Below are 23,437 nucleotides of genomic sequence, written 5' to 3' on the forward strand. Positions count from 1 at the left end.
CCAATGGTAGTTACGGCCCTGACTACCGGATGTTCATGGTTTTAAGATCCCTCTCTACGTGTCGTGTATCCATCTTTTACGAGGCCTTCCTTTCGTTCTGTTTCCTTGTGGCTTCCATGTCTGGATTACTTTACAGCTCGATATCGGGCATTCTTTCGATATGACCAAGCCAGTTTAGTCTTTGTGACTTTACAAATCTAACAATATCTGCGCTCTGTATTAGTTCATTCAGCTCGTGGTTCATTTAATTTATCCACGAACCATCGCTGCATTGGGTTGGTCCAAATATCTTCCTTAGTATTTGCGCTCAAATATTACCAGTTGATTTTCATCAGTGGTTGAGGGAGTCCACGTTTCTCATCCATATGTATCCACTGGTCTAACTACTGTTTTGTAAATTCTAAGCTTAGAGTCACGATTCAGTAACTTACTTTTCATTAAGTCTTTGTATGCATAAAAGCACTTATTATGGCTAAGAATCCATGCTTGTATTTCTTGTCTGATGTTGTTGTGGTCATTTATTATTGAGCCTAGGTAGGGAAAAGTGGAGGCATATTCGTAGTTCGTAGGTATGGTTGTCTACCTTCAGATTCTCATGTTGATTCGACTTTGTGCACTCCGTATATTTTGTTTGCTTTCATTTATACAGGGTGTCCCCGAAAATAGTGCGTTCCCCGAAAAAAGGTATAGGTAGAAGGCACCATGTAGAGCAAAAAAGTCTTATAACATTTTTTTCTAAATGCAACCGTTTGGCTAAAAAACCAAAATACATTTTGGTATGCAAATTGAAATCTGACAAATGTATACAAAAATCTAAACATAGACAATCACAATTCAAAAATAGTTGCAGCATTTTAGCCATAAGTATTTACATTAAACCCTGTCTTCATCCTAAACAAACAAACAAATTCTTGTTTTGTTGTATTTTCAAACATGGGCTGGTACAATTATTTTGCAGGTGTACCGGTCTCCCTGTCTGGCCTACGTTTGTGGTGTCAATAAACTAAATCACAAACAGTTCTTGTACAGTGATGCCAAATTAGTTAATTTTATGAAAATAAAAGTTCGCTTATATGGCGAACAATGTATTTTTTTGGAAACGGTTAACTTAGAAAAAAATGTTAGGACTTTTTTGTTCTACATTCTGTATTATATCCATACCTTAAAGGAACGCACTATTTTCGGGACACCCTGTATATAGACCAAACGTAGCAGCTTCTCATTTCAGTTCTATAGCTTTTTCGCAACATCATCCGCATATGCGCATATTTGCGCCTTGTATTAATACAGCCGTTTATATCCAATTTTCTAACAACAGCTTCTAAAGTTAGATTAAAAAGTGTTGTTGATAAAGCATAACCTTGTCTAACTCCATTTTCACCGCTCTACTAGGTGGTCTGATAAATAATCTCCTTTGAAATAAAAAACAAGTTTTTCGTGATAATTTTTTATTCAATATAGTCTCCTTTTAGCTCAATTTAACGATTCCAGTGATTTTCCAACTTATTTATGCCGTCTGAATAGTACGAATAAGATTTGCTAATTTAAGTAAAAAATGATATTTTATAAAATCGGGATTTTTTTAAATGTCATGACGAAGGCGTTTTCTGAACAAAAAAAAATGATATTTTGCGAATCCGGTAATTTTGAAAAATTTCCTTCTTCCTGGAGTGTTCTGGGTAGTTAACCTACCAAAAGAGCATATCAGTTCAATTTTAGCTATGACAGTTTTCATTTGCAACGAGCTCAAATGCACCGTTACATAAATTTTTTATAAGTCCGACCGTGTACGTTATTTTTGCTTCCATATTTGCAGTCATGTTGAGGACATGTTAGGCTTAGGCTATTAGCCCTGCAAAAAGAAATTAAATCGCCAAAAAACAAAAAAGTTATTTTCAACTAAAAAATGTACTCCTTTATTTCGGCCCACAGTGTATTTTGTATAATAATTTTGTATACCTATAATCTAGCATGCATTCTTTAATATAATAATAATGTAATTTAATGTAATATAACAGGCGCTTATATTTACACTTTAAAATGACATATTTCGTTCCAGTAACGACAAAACTCCTCTTCTACTATTAGGTTGATATTTCCAGTTGGGAATCTTCATTCTTATGTTTTGTTGCAGATGAGAAAGAGAAAGCAAGACTGGAAATACATGCTGCAATAAGAGACGCTGTTACTCAAGGGGATGCCAGTTCTGTTCAGCAATTACTTCTTTCCCTACAGAACGATGCCGAACTCATTGTCAACATGGCTCCAAGTGGAGCTAACACTCTCTTATTCACGTAAGTCCGTAAATACTATTTTTTTTTTTGGTAATTTTCAATATTTTTAGATAAATCTGCATCGGTTTGTAGACCACTGAAGCCATTTCATTGTTTTTTTTTATTTTAGAGCTTGCCAAATAGGTAACAAAGAAATTGTCAAAATATTGTTGGATCAAGGAGCAGACGGTAGATGTCACTCTGTGACAAAATATTCTCCTCTATACATAGCCTGCTACAGTGGACACAGGGACATAGTTGAGTTGCTGTTGTTAAGATTTCCTGAATTAGTTCACGTGAGTATAAATTGATTACACAAAAAATACACTTCTTCGTGCTACTAGGATTACTTCTGTTTGTCTGCGTCTTATTATGTTTCAGTTGTTGTTGACCGTACATTGTCTTTCCACCTTTTCGGTGGCCTTCCAACAGGTCTTCTGGTATACGGCTTGTTGTTTTTATAAATGTTCGCTAATCTATTTGGTCCCATTCGGATTACATGTTCGTTCCAGTTTTCAACGAAAACTTTTCGTTTATAAATTTGTAAAGGTCTGCGTGTTATTGCGTTGCCGCTCCTGCAATACTTAGAGCAGGTGTATCGATGGATTCTTATCTAGTTTTGCCTTCTGAATCCAAATCTGAAAACGGCATTTCGATATATCTAACCGTCTTCGAGATAATCGACCTCAAAGTCTAAAATGTGACGTCACAATCCGGTTATCTCCTACAGACGCACTAAACGTCAGCTCAAATGGTTGATTAGGAAGTAGGCTACTTTTTTTTTAAATCTCGATTTCCCAAGCATAGGTTATTTACATTTGAGTTTGACACTTCGTGAATGTCAAACTAAATTTTAAATTAAATATTAATAAAACATCAATGACATTTGATAGTGAATTTAATTATTATATAAAATAAATAAGATGTTCAAAAATACAATTTGAGTATAAATATTTTAAAAGCAATAATTTATTAACAGTTTTAAAAAGGTTTATACCAGTATAAATACGGCCTCCCCTTTATGATAAATGGACTGTTCCATTTGCTATAAAATTAAACTATTTTGTATATTATACCTATAGTTTATTTTTTAACCAGGAGGAGTAAACTAAAAAGACAGATTCACACCCAAGAAAGTCACTAGAATAATAACCAAATACATCTTCTTTTTTGGTTGATTTAGTCGGCCCTCAACGGTAACCCGTAAATATTATATTAAATTAATACGTCGCTAAAGAGTTCCAAAAACAACTGCTTTTTATATAAAAGCACACTAACAATCTAAAAATTAAAGGAATAACACAGAAAACACAAAAATCCCCGATATAACTTAATTAACCTATGAAATGTCACTAGTGTCAAAATTTGATAAATGTCATTAGTGTCAAAATTTTATAACAGTGGAGTAAACTTGCCTGCCGTTGGACCAATTACGAACAAGCAATACAGCGCGGTAAATTTGAATCACTCCTCTTGGTTAAAAAACAAACCATAGTCGTTTCTTAAACTCGACACAACTGGATAGTGATTGTAGAAGGTAATTTTTTTGTTTTTTGAGAATTTTGCCGAAATTGGCAAAATTACTAATTATTTAGTAATAATTATTACCTATTTAGAAATTATTTTTTTGTCGAATTGGCAAAATTATCGACTAAAATCACTAGCCAGTATTGTGTCTGTGTACATCCTTTTAATGGAAAAAAATATTTGAAGATTTTTCTCAAATTATGGATACCAAGAACATTTTCATTTATAACTCTTTTATTTTTAATTTGACAAATAAAAGTTATTCTTCATAAAAAGCTCTTCTTGTTCTAAGATTTATGATGCAACCGTGTCCCAAAAGTAGGGAAACGGTCGAATATTTCGCGAACTAAACACCGGATGGAAAAACTGAAAAATACGTGCTCAGTCATTTTCAAAAATCTATCCAATGACACCAAACACCAACTCCCACTACACCCCCTGGAGGTGGGGTGGGGGGTAACTTTAAAATCTTAAATGGAAACCCCTAGTTTTTCTTGCAGATTTGCATTCGTTACGTAAAAGTAAGCAACTTTATGCAAGACATTTTTTCGAACTGTGGATAGATGGCGCTATAATTGGGAAAAACGATTTATCCTGATACCATAGGTAAATTATAGAAACGGTCTAATATCTCGAGAAATACACTTCCAAATAAGAAACCAAAAAACAGGTTTTTAATATTTTTCGAAAACCTATCGATAAACACTAAACATGACCCTCCAACCCACCCCCTGGAGGTGGGGTGGGCTGTAACTTTAAAATCTTAAATAGCAACCCCCACTTTTTATTGCAGATTCGAATTTGTCATGAAAAATTAAGCAACATTTATTCGAAACATTTTTTAAAAATGCTGATAGATGGCGCTAATAAATCGTATTTTTCCAATTAAAGCGCCATCTATCAACAATTCTAAAAAATGTTTCAAATAAATGTTGCTTAGTTTTTCATGACAAATTAAAAGTGGGGGTTGCTATTTAATATTTTGAAGTTACCCCCCACCCCACCTCCAGGGGGTAGGTTGGAGGGTCATGTTTAGTGTTATTCGATAGGTTTTCGAAAAGTATTATAAAAATTTGTTTGGTTTCTTATTTGGAAGTGTATTGCTCGAGATATTAGACCGTTTCTATAATTTACCCATGGTATCAGGATAAATCGTTTTTCCCAATTATAGCGCCATCTATCCACAGTTCGAAAAAATGTCTTGAATAAAAGTTGCTTACTTTTACGTAACGAATCCAAATCTGCAAGAAAATCTAGGGGTTCCCATTTGAGATTTTAAAGTTACCCCCCACCCCACCTCCAGGGGGTGTAGTGGAGGTTGGTGTTTGGTGTCAATGGATAGATTTTTGAAAATGATTGAACACGTATTTTTCAGTTTTTCGATCCGATGTTCAGTTCGCGAAATATTCGACCGTTCCACTACTGTTGGGACACCTTGTATAAAATTTTATTAATTTTATACGAGGTATATAAAAAATATGAATTTCGATCAAGAGTAAACTACCTTTATAGTTCATAACATTTAAATTAGAATGATATAATTGCACATTAAAACATAATTATTAATTCTAAACTACTTTTCATAATAGAAATTTTCCATATTATGAATTAAAATACGTAAATATACAAAGTTTTCGTTATGACAATGCTCGCATTTTCAGCTTGTTTTTCTTGTTTTTCTCCACCTGTTAATATTTTGAATTCTGCATTGTTCCCGTATACTTATGTTGCTTTGGCTGTCTCTGTCTCTTAATGATATGTCCGCTATTGATCTTAATACTTTCAGTTCGATATTGTTGATTTGTTGTTTCGTCTTTCTTGTATCTGTCCTTGTCTCCGCTTCATATGTTAGGATTGGTCTTACTGTTGTCTTGTATACTTTCACTTTGCTTTCCGTGGTCAGATATTTGTTTCTCGATATGGTTTCTACGAGGCAACCACTTACTCTTGCTGCTTTTGCTGCTTGCCTCGTGGTCTCTGTTCTTATATTCCTGTCACTAGTGATCTCTACTCCTAGGTGATTGAATTTCATTACTTGTTCTACAACTTTGCCGTCTATTTCTAGTTGGCATCTACGAGGCTCTTTACTGATCACTACACATTTAGTTTTTTCTACTGATATTCTCATATTAAGTTTGTTTGCTGTGATTTTAAAGGTGTGGAGCTGCCTTTGTAGGTCATCCTCGTATTCATCAATTAGTACTGCATCATAGGCATAGCATACTATCGTGACTTTATCCGCTACGATGTGGTATCCATGTCGTTTTCTTACTTCGTGAATTATTTGATTCATCACCATATTGAATACTAATGGGCTGAGCGAGTCTCCTTGGCGGATTCCTCCTTTTAGTTCTATACATTCTGTTTCTCCTGTTGACATTATAACTCTGGTCTTATTGTTCTTGTTAACAAAAATTACATAAGTTCTTTAATTCATTTTCATGGAACATTCATTTGAACAACTCAACAAAACTTAATACATTCTATAGATGGGTCAAAACTGAAATAGAATGAATAAAATTTTTTATTTTACCGTTTACCGTGACTATGAACGTTTTTTTTAGATTCACACAGTAGAAAGATGGCTACCAATCCATGCATGCTGCATAAACGGGCATGTCAGTGTCTTAGAGCTTTTGTTTCATTTTCCGTATCCGACTCAAGTGCTGAGAAAGTACCGGTAAGTGTCTACACATTCTTACGGTACCGTAAAACGGGGTTACTTTGCACTGAGCGGGGTAACTTTGCACCGAACGTGTAAAAGTATATTTTGTGTAAATCTACGCTCAATTTTCTTTAGATATTTGTACTACGTTTAGAACACATAGGCAACATCGCAATACATCAGTAAGACGCGCGCGATTGTCCCTGCGGTCGTTAGTTATTCATCAGTAACGATTCGAATATCAACCTTAAAAATTTATTATTTTCTGGCTTTGCAAAATCATACAGTACAGACAGTCACAGCGGTCAAAAATTGGTAAGTACACATCTAATGATATATACCATAACCGATTGCGATTTTTAGTTGTTAAAATAACGGTTTTAAACGAGGATAGCAATAACAAAAAAAACATTGTTAACATGTGCACTTAAGACGTGAAATTGAGTATACTTTGCACCGCCAACTTGCAAGTGGTGCAAAGTATCCCCAGGAGTAAAAGTTAAATAGAAAAATTGTTTTAGGAAATGCCCAGACATTATAAAAGGAAACTGGGATCTCGCAAATATGCAGACTACACAGAAGAAGATCTGAAGGCATGTTTGTCAGCCATAAAAGATGGCATGAGCACAAGAGTTGCAGCTGAAACCTTTAAAATCCCAAGGAGAACTATATTTTATAAATTAAAAGGAGTACACGCTGGAAAACCAGGATACCCAACAATATTCTCGTACGAAGAGGAAAGGTGCTTCGTACAATGTATTCAGCGCCTTAGTGATGCTGGTTTTCCTGTTACTGGGATGGAATTGCGGCAAATAATAAAGAGCTATTTAAATCGCCAAGGAAAAAATATTACTCGCTTTAAGGATAATACTCCAGGTATCGATTGGGTCAAATCATTTTTAAGTCGCCATAAGGACCTTACTGCAAGGATAGCCTCAAACATTAAACGAAGCAGAGCAGCACTCAATGCAGACAAAATGACTGAATACATTGAAAATTTAAGACAAACTATAACTGGTGTGGAGCCACATGCTATTTTTAATTATGATGAGACTAACTTAACAGATGATCCCGAAAAAAAAAACGTATTAACTAAACGTGGGGTTAAATATCCTGAACGAATATGTAACTCTTCAAAAAGTAGCATTTCTCTTATGATGTATGGAAATGCAGCTGGTGAGCTACTACCTCCTTATGTGGTGTACAAATCCAAGAATTTGTGGGACACCGGGACTGAAAATGGCCCCTCTGGTAAACGTTATGCAAATACTGCCTCTGATTGGTTCGAATCACAGACATTTGCAAATTGGTTTAACACCATTCTATTGCCTAGGCTTAAAAAAATTCAGGGAAAGAAGGTCCTTTTTATTAGACAATTTGTCTTCTCATATTAATGTTGAAGTCCTGGATTTGTGTCGAAAACACAACATTCATTTTATATGTTTGCCTCCGAATAGGACCCCCGTTACACAATCGTTAGATGTTGCATTCTTTGCTCCAATGAAAAAGGCCTGGAGGGAAATTTTATCTCAATATAAGGAAACTCATGTAGGCAGTAGATCAAATGTACTTGAGAAACAGCATTTTCCAACGCTTTTACGGTCATTAATCGAAAAAATACAAAAGAATGGCGATCAGATATTAAAGTCCGGTTAAGAAATGCGGTATCGTTCCTTGTGATGTAACACCGCTCTTGGAGCGGTTAAAAACAACTAAGCGATCTAATGTGATAACTGATAGTGATTCAACAAATAATAAATCAAGTTCGTCGGATATCGAAAACACTTTCATTCAGTATTTAGAAGATAAAAGAAAGGAAGCCACAAAGTTTAAGACACAAGGGAAGAAAAAGAAAATAACTGTTCCGGCAGGACAAAGTATTGCCCATTCTGAAATTAGTTTAAAAGATCTAACTGAAGCATCTACTTCCACACCTCATAAAGCTGTTGAGCCAGAAATCGTAGATGATTCAGAGGAGAACAATGTTTTGGACGACCACTTTCCAGTAGGCAGGGATTCATCAGACGATGAAATAAATAAGGTGCAAGAGATGGAAGAAGAAAGCGAATTTAATGAAAAACTCGCCATTGGTGCCATAAAACCTCCCAAAAAAATTTCCAGACGAGGATTGTACATTGTTCCAGAATGCGACAAATTGTGGTGGGATTAGTTTCAAACTTCGTATTTTCACTATTGCCGTTATAATAAAGTTTATTCATTTAAAATGTAGCAATGTTTTTCCTTTTATGCTTCTTTCATAAATGTAGGTAGGTTTAAATTAAAAAAATTGGCCACTGAACATTTTTTTGCATTTAATTGGTGCAAAGTTTAAAATCCGGTAGGATTACTATGCACCACTAAGCATATTGTAGCCAAATATTATTAAAATATCGAGTGGTGCAAAGTATGACTCTTCTAGGGTATACTTTGCACCACTAATAAAACTAGGTTTTTCTTTTAATTATGCAATATACCTAAAAAATAGCTAAAATAAAAGCTATATTACGACCTGTTCAATAGATGTATATAATAAAAAGTTCAGATCTTCTTTCAAGTAACTTTATATCCACTCTAAGAAAAAAAAATAATAGTAAATGGTGCAAAGTAACCCCGTTTTACGGTACCTACTATTTTTCTCCTAAGAGATCATCTCCGTACTAACGGGCGCCATTTTGAAAAATTATTATAAATGGCATCATATGGCAAGCGATACCGTATTAAAAAGTCAATATGTTCCTAGACAACAACAAATAGGGTAAAATAATAACCAACAGGACTGAGTTATTAAAAAATGTGGTAGATTTTCTATTAGAAACTATACAGTAGTAGACGGAACACTGAAATAAAAATAAAAAAGGCAAGTAAAAAACCATATTTGAATTCCGAATAAAAAAATTGATGTGTTTCAAGCTGATCTTCCATTTTAAAATTTCGTGAGAGAATCGAACCGAAATCTAGGCGCATACTACGTACTATAAGAGGTATTACGTGCCGTATGATCACAGTTAAAATAATTTTACAAAATGGCGCTGTCGATCATTTTTTTTTTAATTTTCGGATAATATATTTTTCGGTTTTAGTGATAAAAGTGATCAATGGGAATACCTGATGCCTTTCGACATTAACGAGAGAGATGCCACTGGACAAAACATACTATATGTTGCCGCATTGTTGGGAAATAAGAAACTGATAGATATGATACTGTCTTTTAGGGTTAAAGCTACCAGAATAACTCCGTCTGACGTAAGTATTCTTAAAAATGGTATATAAAGTAGTGTTTCTCCTCATTTCTTGAGCTGTGTCCATTGTCCATTTCCGAAAAATAGCGTAACGCGGAGCAGTTCGGGTCGGTGGTCTATCTATCTCTCTCTACCAGCGCTTAACTTTCTCTCTCTAGCATATGATGGCCGCCGTGTCTGTGTCGTTCCATTACTCCTACCTCTTGGTAGATACGCTCACACTCATACGACAGACAAAGATAGCTAGACCACCTTACTTGATATTGGCGTTACACCCCGATGCATTGAGTGGCATATAACTAGCCTGGTCTATTAGTCCTTGGGCCCACATATAAAATTATTATTTATGACCACACCGTCGAAACTTTTTGTACTTGTTATTTGGGTGGAGTCGGACAAATTTGGAGCTTGGCGCATTATGGTAGTGGGGCGTTTGTCTATCAAGCTGTCACAAAGTTGTCAATTTTATGAAAGAAAAAAAATTATAACCACATTGGCCATTTTATTTTAATCAGTGCTTTTTATCATATAAACAGCGAAACCAATTTTGTCGGACAAAAATATTGGGCCATATGACGCGTCGGACACGCTAAATATGTCAAATTTATGAAAAAACCTTGTCGGACAATTTTCATGGGGCTTATGCGCAGTCGGATGCGTGGAAGATGTCAATTTCCTGGAAATTTTTTATTTACAACCATTTTCCGACAAAAATAGGAGGCTATAAGTAATTATATTCTAAATAAAAAAATCTAAGTGTCCGACAAAAATATTGGGGCAAATCGACAGTCGGACAAAAAATTTAATTTTTATTAGTAAACTATACTTTTAAACTATGCTGGGTTCGTGCATCCCTTATCTTCACAACCATTTTTCCGACAAAAGTAGTAAGTTACAAGTAATTATATTCTTAAACAAAAAATGTAATTGTCTGACAAAAATGTTGGGGAAAACGAACAAATAACTTAATTTCTTTTAGGTTATCGTCGCCCTTGAGGGGAGGCATTGTCAAACAATTTTTTTAAAACAGTTTTTCTCGGTTACTTTTGAATTGATTTAGCTGAAAATTGGTACACACACTAATTACAACATTTAAAAGGGCGTGACGTAGAGTTGTACCCAAAAAATTTTCTAAAAAAATTTCCGACAAGAGGGAAAATTTTGATCTGAAAATTTGTGTACCTACTCCTTGAACAATGACAAACATCGTCCTGTAGTTTCTTTCCTCGAATTTTCGAAAAAAATTTCCACCAAAAGGAAAAATTTCGGAAAATTTTTTGAAAATTTTGGACCCATTATTTTTGTCCGACAAGTGATCCAATATGCATTACACATGTAAAAAACAGTACAAAATAAAAATGACATCTGTGGTACTAAATAAAAAAAAATGTGTGTGTACTTTGTACGCACGTAAGAAGTTATACTTCTACTACATATTAGGTATGTGATTTTTAAGACAATACCAAAAATTTACAAAAATAAAAGAATAAAACGCACACAAACACATTGAAAAATACCACAAAGAAAAAAGATTTCTGAACGATAATAACTGTTGGCAAAAATTTTAAATACGCATTTTCTGAAAAAAAAATTATATAACAAATATACTTACAATCATAAAATGCATAAAAAAATAAAAAAATAAAAACTTGCATCGGGAATTGAACCCGTGAATTTCGGGTCGCTTTGATTCGTAATCGAAGCCTAGACTCACTAGTCCAATTCCACATTATTTGTCATGTGGAAAAATAGGGTAACTGATGTTTGAAAGTTGTTTTGAATATAATTAAATTATGTAGTTTAAATTTTGTGGAAGAAAATATTAAAATATAACAAAACAGTAAGAAAACAATATATTAGATGAAGATTGGTAGAACTTTTGTTGGTGATCAAATTAAGTATGTAAATCAAAGCATTACATACCTACTAGATAAATCAATCTACGCCAAAAAATCATAATTTAAAAATAAAAATCGGACCTAATTTGGGATTTCTCTCTAAAATCCCCATTCTTGAGAAAATAAATGTACAGTAGAGCGTCGATTATCCGAACGTCGATCAACCGAACGACCGCTTATTCGAACTATCGACTCCCGCGTCCCGCACTCGAATACCGAGCAAGCGTTAGTAATTGACGCTTAAAATATCTTCAATTTGTAGGTATATGGCAAATATGTAGGTATATAAATATGGCTTTTATTCACTTGTGGATAAATATGTATGACTATAAATATGTATCAATATATTTTAGTTCGATTATCCGAACAAATCGGTTTTCCGAACACCTATGTCCCCCAATTAGTTCGGATAATCGACGCTCTACTGTATTTCAACCTAACCCAAATGTATAATTACAATATGATTATAATAAAAACTACTTACCAAATTAGAATGAGTTTTCCTTGTCCAAAATAGTCCAAAAGTCCAAAAATATAGGTATATGACAACTATTTAAAAAGGCAGTATAACTATTAACTAACTTTTGTTTGTTGTTTCTTTTCACACAAATTTTAAAACGCAACAACCATAAATAATCTAACTACAGCTGTGCCACAGCCGCCATATTGAATAATTTTTGACATGTCATTTGAACATCCAATCAGAACAAAGTTATAATGCGCATGCGCCGGGATCATAGGTTTTAACATATAAAAATTCACCCTCATATCGCCGGTAAAGAAGTATAACTTCAAAAAATTCCACGAAATTGACATCTTCGGCGTATCCGACTGCGCATATGCCCCGTGAAAATTGTCCGACAAGGTTACCACATTATTGTAAAAATGTTTTATGATAGATTCTGTTAAAATTAGCCACGTGGTAATAAATTTATTATTTTCACAAATTTGACATATTTAGCGTGTCCGACGCGTCATATGGCCCAATATTTTTGTCCGACAAAATTGTTTTCCCTGTTTATATGATAAAAACCATTGATTAAAAAAAAGGACCAATGTGGTTAAAAATTTTTTTCTTTTATAAAATTGACAACTTCGTGACAGCTTGACAGACAAACGCCCCACTACCATAATGCGCCAAGCTCCAAATTTGTCCGACTCCACCCAAATAACAAGTACAAAAAGTTTCGACGGTGTGGTCATAAATAATAATTTTATATGTGGGCCCAAGGACCATATTCTTAACATGTCTCTGATTTTCCCACCAGAATCTTCAGTTGGTCTTTGTCTCTCGTCTTCCTCTCGTCTTCAGTCTCGTCTTCCTCTTGGTCTTTGACCTTCTACCTTTCCTTCTATTACCAATAGTTCCATGGTGTTCGTTCTTCTAGGTAGATTGCAGAGATAATTTAGGTTGCTGGGTTTGTCTTTTTAATAGCTTGTTTTTTATACGAAGCTCTTCCAGAATTGACAGGTTGGTTCTGTGTTCTCTTCAGGACACGCGTTGAATTCCTCTGCAGACCCACATTTCGAAGGCTTCGATTTTACTTCTATCGATTCTTATGAGTCTATGTTTCAGCTGCGTATGTAGGCAATGGGAAAAATAAGGGCATTGATCAACATGAGCTTATACTCTGGGCTAATTAGCAAAATACAAGGAAAAGTTAATTACCAGCAATTTTATTGCTGGAATCGAATCTTACGATTGTATATTAATAATATAGGTATGAAAAGTCCGCAGATAGTGTGCTACTTTTTTTATAAACAAAATGGCGCCCGAAAATCGTGTTTTTTCAATCTTTGCTCTATAACTCCAAAGATTTTAACTTTACACCAAATAAACCCAAATAAAAATTCACCGTAATGAAATTCTGCATAGAGACGTGTTTCTCCCGATTAACTTCGACGAAAATTTTCCCTGGAAAATGCGGGTTTTTCCAACAAAATCTTTAATTTTCAACTAAAATTTTAGATAAGTGATTGTTTATCAATAATTAAATAACTTAGTAATATAAAAGCTCTTTTCGTATAGATTGTAATTCCAGAAGCCGATGGAAATTGAATGAACCGTTTAGCAACAATTGAATTGTTAATTAAAAATTTACGGTCGCTATAATAACCACAATAATTATGATACATAAGAATATCTATGATTTTTGGATTGGATAATCCAAATTGGATTGAAGTGGGTACCTCTATAGTACAAAAAAACACACAAACGTTTTCGGACCGATCAGTCCATCATCAGGTAGAAACCTAAAATAAGCAAACCACTGCATTAAAAAACCAAGATGAAATTTTGACTGTAAAAAAGTTAGGAAAAATCAAAACATGTGGTTACTTACTTTAGATCCAAAGTAGTTGGAACTAGCTACATAGTTAGGTCAAAAGACCTTCATATTACAATAATTAGGCCATTTCGGCTATAACAATGTCGACAATAAGTCGATGTTTAAAGAATTTATAAATGTGGTGTCGGTCTTGACGGTCCAGTTAGCTGGGGCTCAGTCGATCGACAAGTTTAGTGGATTTGCGATTTGCGGTCGCTGGTTCGAGCCTCAGCTAGGTCATGAAATTTATAAAAAGGCCAACGCTGTAGTATAAAACTCAATAGAGTCTACGGCTTGGTCTGGAATAAAGTGGCGTCTGATCGGCCTATGGAGGAGCGGTACGGGAAGGGATAAGGGCTTCCGGCTTGGTGATACTCCTCCATAGATCCCTACCGAAGGGCGTTGACGCCTAAGAACGGTGTATACATAAATGTAGTGGTACTATAGTGTGGTCTTCATCTTGGCTTCAAACTGACAGACTGAAATATGACATTAAACGAATATTGACAAGACCTTCTAGGTAGGGAATTTTATGTGTATGCAGTTATTTTATATTTTAGAAACGCAAAAAATATTTTTTACTTAAATAAATGAATTTAATTAGCTTTTAAATAAATGAGTGAGAATAAACAATTTGAATTAATAATAACATAAAATTATTTATGATAATTTTATGACGATTGAAAGCGAAAATTTTGCCAACAAGGTAATGACGTCACTTGTTCGAAAAGAAAATCAGAATAAAGAGAAATAAACTAAAGAATAAATAAATCGAATCAGAATAATTTACATTTATACAAAAATCATAGATATTCTTATGTATCATAATTATTGTGGTTATTATAGCGACCGTAAATTTTTAATTAACAATTCAATTGTTGCTAAACTGTTCATTCAATTTCCATCGGCTTCTGGAATTACAATCTATACGAAAAGAGCTTTTATATTACTAAGTTATTTAATTATTGATAAACAATCACTTATCTAAAATTTTAGTTGAAAATTAAAGATTTTGTTGGAAAAACCCGCATTTTCCAGGGAAAACTTGGATCACGAAATTTATTGACCGATAAATATAAGGTAAAACAGTTAGTGAATAAATCTGGAGTTTGACTGTTTCCAGTCAAACAGTCAAACTCCAGATTTATTCACTAACTCTTTTACCTTATATTTATCATTCAATAAATTTCCTTTTGAAGTTTTACTTCCTTAGTAAGTTTTTTATTATGGTATACAGCCAATGAGAGGAATCTTTTCCTTTATATTATATATGTTACAGTTCAAGTTGATTCTCAGTTAGAGTTGACTTTTCCTAGTTCGAGTCAACTCCAACTGAAACGAGCAGTAAAAGTTTATTTGAACAATTTAAATCAACTTTTACTAGTTGAAGTTGACTCTTCCTAACTCTTGTTAGTAAAAGTAGATTAAACAATTTATACGAGTATAATCTCACGTGCATTTTTGATGAGTGTACGTCTCTTTGTTTTGACAGTTTCAACTACTTATTAGTCCAGGCTGTAACGTCGCCCCCGTTAGGTAAATTATTCTGATTCGATTTATTTATTCTTTAGTTTATTTCTCTTTATTCTGATTTTCTTTTCGAACAAGTGACGTCATTACCTTTTGGCAAAATTTTCGCTTTCAATCGTCATAAAATTATCATAAATAATTTTATGTTATTATTAATTCAAATTGTTTATTCTCACTCATTTATTTAATAGCTAATTAAATTCATTTATTTAAGTAAAAAATATTTTTTGCATTTCTAAAATATAAAATAACTGCATACACATAAAATTCCCTACCTAGAAGGTCTTGTCAATATTCGTTTAATGTCATATTTCAGTCTGTCAGTTTGAAGCCAAGATGAAGACCACACTATAGTACCACTACATTTATAAATTCTTTAAACATCGACTTATTGTCGACATTGTTATAGCCGAAATGGCCTAATTATTGTAATATGAAGGTCTTTTGACCTAACTATGTAGCTAGTTCCAACTACTTTGGATCTAAAGTAAGTAACCACATGTTATGATTTTTCCTAACTTTTTTACAGTCAAAATTTCATCTTGGTTTTTTAATGCAGTGGTTTGCTTATTTTAGGTTTCTACCTGATGATGGACTGATCGGTCCGAAAACGTTTGTGTGTTTTTTTGTACTATAGAGGTACCCACTTCAATCCAATTTGGATCATTTTAGATAGAAATTTTAATAAATTTATATACCATCTACCTACAAGTGAAGTTTTACTTCCTTAGTAAGTTTTTTATTATGGTATACAGCCAGTGAGAGGAATATTTTCCTTTATATTATATATGTTACAGTTCAAGTTGACTCTCAGTTAGAGTTGACTTTTCCTAGTTCGAGTTAACTCCAACTGAAACGAGCAGTAAAAGTTGATTTGAAAAATTTATATCAACGTTTACTAGTTGAAGTTGACTCTTCCTAACTCTTGTTAGTAAAAGTAGATTATACAATTTATACGAGTATAATCTCACGTGCATTTTTGATGAGTGTGCGTCTCTTTGTTTTGACCGTTTCAACTACTTATTAGTCCAGACTGTAACGTCGCCCCCGTTAGGTAAATTATTCTGATTCGATTTTTTTGCACAAACTTACTCAAATAAATACATCCTTATAACAAATACACAGTGTCAGGCGCTACCGCGGTCGAAAAATTGTTTAACCAATTTTTGTTAACTAAATTCACAAAAATAATTCTTATCTACTCTACCTCATATTATGTATAAGTTTTTATTGTGTGAAAATTGTAAATATAGATAGCAGTAAGGGTTTAAAGTGTGCCTGAAGTATTAATGTATTTTAAATGGGATTTACTTTTTCGCACTGTTTTTTAGCACACTTTCATTTAATCAAATATCCTTAACTTTCGTCTTGTCATGGTGATGACATGTGAGCAATAAATTACAAAAAAAGTTTTGACAGTTTTGTGGTTTGACAGAAGTTTGAATTTTTAAATGTCAAAGTTCTAAAAAATTGTAAAATAGGAATGTATTCCAGTGACGAAGAGTTGCAGTTTTTTTATTTGTTTTTTTGGTAGATAAAATATTGTATGAAACTGTGCGTGAAGTACTTTTGCGCACTTAGGCGATGTATAGCACTCGGCCCGCTCATGCTCTAAACATCGCGTGCGTGCGGAAAAAGCATACTTCACGAACTGTTTTATAAATAACTAAGTATTTCACTACGGACAAATGTTTTTAAATTATTTTGGTCATTCGGAACAAAAAAGGTCTCTTGTGATTTTTCTCTAAAATTGATAGTTTTCGAGTTATACGCGATTTAAAATTTTAAAAATGCGAAATGACCATTTTTAAGGCTTAGTAAATCGATTAAAAACTATTATTATGAAAGTCAGAAAGTTTCAAAGTTTAAAGCCCCCCTACAAGATCCTGAAGAAATTTTTGTCATTATTTTATTAATAAGCTGTTATTTTTAATTATCAACAATGAGCGCTAAAAGCGTATTGAGGCGGCCGTCAATATGAGTGCGAGTAAGATCCTCTATTCCGACCGTCCAATGGTGCATCTCAGTCGCACTCACATTGACAGCCGCCTCAATACGCTCCTAGCGCTCATTGTTAATAATTAAAAATAACAGCTTAGTAATACAATAATGACAAATATTTCTTCAGTACCTTGTAGGGGGGTCGTTAAAATTTGATTTGGTGACTTTCTGACTTTCATAATAATAATTTTTAACTGGGTTATTAAGCCTTGAAAATGGTCATTTTCGCATTTTTCAAATTTTAAATCGCGTATAACTCGAGAACAATAAATTTTACAGAAAAATCACAAAATACCACTTTTGCTCCGAATGACCCAAATTAATGATGTAAAAAAAAATGTCCAAAGTGAATTTTTTTGTGAATTTGTTTAAAAAAAATTGTTTATACAATTTTTTGATTACGGTACCACCTGACACCCTGTGGATTCGTTATAAGGACCTCTTTTTGAGTAAGTTTGTGCAAAAAAATCCAACTGGAATAATTTACCTAACGGGGGCGACGATACAGCCTGGACTATAAATATCACGATTTGAACATAATATACAGTAACATTTAATTTCTAGAATCGGTTGTTTGTGTGAATCAACTTTTACTAAATGGCATTGGGAAGAGTATACTTTAACTAGTTGGAGCCTACTTTTACTAGTAAATGTTGAATAAAAGTCTTCATTTTATATTTATAATCAACTTTTACTAAAATCAGCCATTTGAGTCGACTCGAACTAGGAAAAGTCAACTCCAACTGGATAATCAACTTGAACTGTAACATATACAATCGTAAGATTCGATTCCAGCAATAAGATAATAACTGGTAAATAACTTTTCCCAAAAATGGCCTATTCTCCGATAAACTCCTCAGACTATTAGTATTCCTTGTTATTTTTCGGTCTTTCCGTATTTTAATTAATTTAGCTGTTGTAGTTCGGGAGATTGCTAGTCTACGCTTTATTTCTGAGGAGCAATCGCCACTGTTGGTTATCAGGGAGCCCAAGTGTACAAATCCGTCTACTACTTCGAAATTCGCCACTTGGTGAATGTGCGGTAGATTATTATTTGCCCTGTCTACGATCATTATTTTTATTTTTTTCGGTGTTGATCTGAATTCCGATTTCTTGTGGAATTCTTGAAAATTGATGATTCACGCAGATCTTTTGCCGTTACAGGCACAACTTACCTTACAATATTTAGCTTTGTGCATCTAACGTTTAATTGTCCATTTATAGACAGTCAGTATGTGATACGCTGCAACACTGTGTGCTCTAAATTCTGTGGGTTAACACGTTCACTGCCAGTGTGTATCGAGGAACACTTATACGTGCTAGGATGCTGTTCACGCTCTGGGTTTAGAAAAAAATCTGCTGCCTTCAATATGGCGACGGTTTTCATCAAGTCACTTTTAATAAAGAAGTAATAGATGCTACTAAGTAATTTATCTTTATAAAATGTACTAATAGATTATGTTTTTTCTTATCTAGGACGACGATATCACCCCCAGTTCTGAAACTGCATCTATTGTAAGTCCTACACGTAGAAGAATATCAGATGGTATCATATCTATAATGTCCAGGCTCAATTTTTCCAGAGAAAATTCCTCAGAAAACGCAGAAGTAAGTACTACAGATTAATATCCTTAAATATTGGAGCACAAAAACATAGTGATCTTAAATACATAGTGTATTAGTGAATATACCTAAATTTCCAAATGCATCACTACGTAGGGATATACTTCTTTGCTGTAGTAAATAAAAATGACTTTAGAACTCATGTCATATAATTGGTTCTTGACGTAAACTAATTAGTTTTTGTTTGTTCTAGACTGACCCAAATACGAAAATGATTTGTCCCTTGAGGATCGACACTTACTGTAACAATAATACGGAAACAGCTCTGCATGCAGCAATAAAAGGAAAGCAGTACGACATAGTTTTGGCACTACTGAAGTCCGGAGCTAGTGCCAATTCAGTTATAAAGGCCTACCACGACATAAACGAGGTAAAACAGACAGAAAATTTGATTTACTTAATGAAAAATGTAGTCTAGTTTTTTTACTACAAAATACGCTTACGTCATTCAAGATTTCTGTCGTCATAGCATTGTCAAAACATTAGAATCTGACTTTTCATCATGACCATGTTTCTTGTACAGTGAGAAGCTAAATATTGTTGTTAATTAATACATTTCGGCAAGTAATGAAAACCGATTGACATCATTAATTAATAAAAAATTATAGATATTATTTGTACAGCAAACAAAAACAAGGAAAAATATCTCTGAAGTAATGATGCCTAGCTTCTCACTGTATAAGAAACATGGCCGTGATGAAAAGCCATATTCTAATGTTTTGAAAATATGTCAATGCTCTGACGTCAGGAATCTTGAGTCTTTTATAGTAAAATGATTCGATTATTTTTGATTTCAGACTTTGACTTGCTGTTCTGTCGAAGATGATTCCAATTTTGGACAGTCCACTGGTCTAGTAGAAGCTTGTCGCAATAGAGACGTTCCTGTTGTTGATTTATTGTTGAAACATGGAGCTAGAGATGACGAATGCAAAGCCCTAGCGGTTGCGGTTGAAAACAACGACGAGACACTGATAGCCAAATTGCTCTCTACAAAGGTAAGTTGTACTTTTGGTATTGGTTTTGTACAGATGAGTATGTATACATATATACAAAACTTATGGTGCTTTTTGTTTGACGTCCTTTTCTGCATGTTTCAAATGTTCTTAACCCATTCCTTGCTGATCACGTACCTGAGCGTGATGTGGTTACTTCAGTCAGGGGCCGTTCACGCGCCAGGGAGTGATACGGTTACTTCAGTTAGGTACCTTTCAACAAACTGGCTCCTCTAACCAAGTTCCATCCTCTTCCATCGGCAGCGAATGGGTTAATGCTTTTTCACCTCTTTCAGTGTTTTGTTTTTGTTGTTTTCCAACGTTTTTTCGATACCTTTAAAAATGTACCCTAAAAATGTTAAAGAGCTTTCGACTCTTACCTAACGATTTGGAATGTTTTTTCAATGCTTTTGTCGTTGTTTAGGTACTTCCGAAGCTATTTCGACAATTTTTAGATGCTTTGGACATATTTCGATGTGTTTTCACAGCTCTTAACTCTTTTTTAAGACTTACATTAGCGTTGTCGATTTTTTGTGCAGTATTAAAGTGTTAACGCTTGATGTGTTTTTTGGGTATTTTTTTTTAATATTCTTTTGTCGTTTTTTCGATGTTTTCTCAACGTTATTCTCTGAGCTTTTGATGTTTATTGAATGTTTTCCAATCTGTTTTGACGATGTTTAGATGCCTTGGACATATTTCGGTTTGTTTCCAAGGCTCTTAATCTTTTTTTAGGACTTTTTTTTAGGACTGTGATAAAAGTCTTGTCGATGTTTTCTGTAGCTATTGATATAGAAGAGTGACTTCTTACGCTTTCGGTGCTTTGGCAACACTTGTTATGTATCCTGGATCTTTTTTCCCACTTTTTCATTATTTCGTCACTTTCTCGATTTTTTTATTTTTAGATGCTTTTGAAGCTGTCTCAACGATTTTTAGATGTTTAAAGGCACATTTCGATGTAATTACAAAGCTCTTAACCATTTTTTAGAACTTTAATAAGCTTTTTGTCGATGTTCTCTGCAGCTATTAGGCACTTTTTCTACGCTTTTGGTGCTGTGTTAACACTTGTTATATTTTTTTGGATTTTTGTTTCATTTTTTTTATTCTCTCGTCGTTTTTCCGATTGTCTCTCAACGTACTAAAGCTTTTTCTGAGTTTTTGACGTTTTTCGAAATATCAACGTTTTCATGACCTCATTTCGATTTCTTTTCATCGATTTTGGCGCCTTTTTACACCTTTTTCGTTGCCGCGAAGATCTTCTACGTTTTTCCAACAGTTTTTGAAGCTGTTTCGGTGCTATTTCGATGCTTTTAAGCTTAAAGGCTTATTTAGAACATCTTACATCTTCCAAATCCTTTTTCTACGCTGTTCCACTTTCCACTCTTGTCACTTTTTTAGCTCTTAAAGTTATTATTTGTATCAGTCACTTGTATCATCTTTTCTTTTTGTCATTTTTCAGCTACTTTGGCGTTTTCAGCAGTTTTCGACACGTTTTCAAAGCGGACTTCCAACGTTTTTATGCTTTTTTGGCGTTTTTTGACGCTAGTTTATTTTTCAACGCTTTTCTTATGCTTTTTTCGGAGCTTTCCGACACTTCAGGTGATTTTAAGGTTTGCGCAATTTTTTAAATATTGCCGAGCTTTTGGTCGCCTTGATTTTGAACATTTAAAGCTTTTTAGATGCTTTTGGAGCTTTCTCAGCTGTTTTTAACATTTATTGACGCGTTTCTAAAGCCTTTTTGGGACTATATTAATTTATATCTGTTTCCTGATCATTTTCAAATGCTTTTAACGATCCTGGAATTTTTTGAAGCGTTTCCAAGTCTTTGAACTGTTTTTGAGCTTTTGGAAACTTTTTTTCGATACCTCCTGCCACTTTTTGAGTCTTCCTTTTCATTTTTAGTGTTTTTAGCATTGAAAGCTTTCTCTGTGCTTTAGGCGCTTTATTGCGTCCTTCTTAGACTGTCCTGAATCTTTCCACGCCTTCAAAATGCTTTTTCGATGCTTTTCCAACTATGTTAACCTTTTATTGTCACTTTAAACCATTTTGTTTGCATGTCGGTTGTGTTTGTAGCTTTTCCTATGCTTTTTTAACAATTTTAACTGTTTTCCAATGATTTACTTGGACTTATGACGATTCTTCCATTTTCTTTTTACTTTTTTTTGCATTTAAAGCTTTTTCGGTGCTTTTGACGATTTATTACGTCCTTATTACCCTTCTTAAATATTTTGTAACTTTACACGTCTTCAAAATGCTTTCTCGAAGCTCTTCCAACTATTTTAATGTAGTTACTTTAAACCTTTTTGTTTAGATGTCGCTTGTATTTGTAGCTTTTCCTATGCTTTTTTTAACAATTTTAACCGTTTTCCAAAACTTTTTCTGGACTTTCGACGTTCTTTGATACATTTATTATTCTGTATAGGTATATAATTTGTATAATTATGTATTGATTGCAGGCTCATCCTGATCCAGAGTACAAAATTAACAAGAAAGCCATGACGGAAAATGTCAATTCCTCGCAGTTCACAATATTCTCAAACGTAACTAACTTGACGTATTCGTCCTTATTCCCGAACACCCCCACCATGATCAACTGGCATAACCAGAAGTGCAATTTAACACAAATCAAAACGCAGTGGCTGATCGACGCAGCTCTACACCTCAATCCGAAGTTGAAGCAGAATCCCAGGAACTACGATATTTCGTTATACGCCATCACGAGGCTGGATCTGTCCAATAATAATTTGACTTCGGTACCGTTGGCTGTTTTCCAGCTATATTCATTAAGGTAAGTTTGTGAGTATGCATAAGCGTGCAAAAGTGTCATACTTTGCCCCCTGAACCACTCTCTCTATGAACAAGACTCGACCACTGCATTTCATCAAGATGAAATCGACGCTTTTGACATTTTTTGATGTCGGTTTTAAACTTTTCACGAAACTACCGACGGCTTTTGGATTCATTCTCTGCCCTTTCGATATTTTTGGGCGCTTTTTAATCTTTTTACGAAGATTTCGACGTTTTTATAAACGATTTTCACTCATTTAACTTATATGCTTTTTCTCATGAGGATCTTTCAGTGCGTCACAGTTTTTCGATTTCTTTCTAACGCATTAAATTGTATGTGACAGAAAAAACGCACGTCGGTGATTGCATTTCGTCGGTTACGTTTATAACATTTATTCTAGGTGTCAATAGATGGCGCTATAATCGAAAATAAAATAATTTGTGAATTATATAATATATCTACGAATATAATCTGAACAATTTAAAAGACTATACAAATCAAAGAAAATACAATTTTATAAATGCAATAAACACAATTGATTTGTATTTATGCCAAATTGCAAGTAAAATTTGACAAC

The 23,437-nt window shown here is 33.9% G+C and overlaps 1 protein-coding gene across 3 annotated transcripts in view; it reads left to right on the forward strand.

The window, feature by feature from the left end:
• Positions 1–23,437, forward strand: part of LOC114327796 (leucine-rich repeat serine/threonine-protein kinase 1) — a 123,450-nt gene that overhangs the window by 41,397 nt on the left and 58,616 nt on the right. For all 3 annotated transcript variants that reach the window (XM_050659613.1, XM_050659614.1, XM_050659615.1), the window contains 8 exons: positions 2,135–2,294; positions 2,404–2,569; positions 6,365–6,480; positions 9,546–9,708; positions 18,937–19,068; positions 19,277–19,453; positions 19,881–20,078; positions 22,529–22,860. In XM_050659613.1, the coding sequence (XP_050515570.1) occupies positions 2,135–2,294; positions 2,404–2,569; positions 6,365–6,480; positions 9,546–9,708; positions 18,937–19,068; positions 19,277–19,453; positions 19,881–20,078; positions 22,529–22,860 (1,444 nt within the window). The remainder of the gene's footprint in view (positions 1–2,134; positions 2,295–2,403; positions 2,570–6,364; positions 6,481–9,545; positions 9,709–18,936; positions 19,069–19,276; positions 19,454–19,880; positions 20,079–22,528; positions 22,861–23,437) is intronic.

The sequence above is a fragment of the Diabrotica virgifera genome, chromosome 8, assembly GCF_917563875.1.
Source record: "Diabrotica virgifera virgifera chromosome 8, PGI_DIABVI_V3a".
NCBI lineage: Eukaryota > Metazoa > Arthropoda > Insecta > Coleoptera > Chrysomelidae > Diabrotica > Diabrotica virgifera.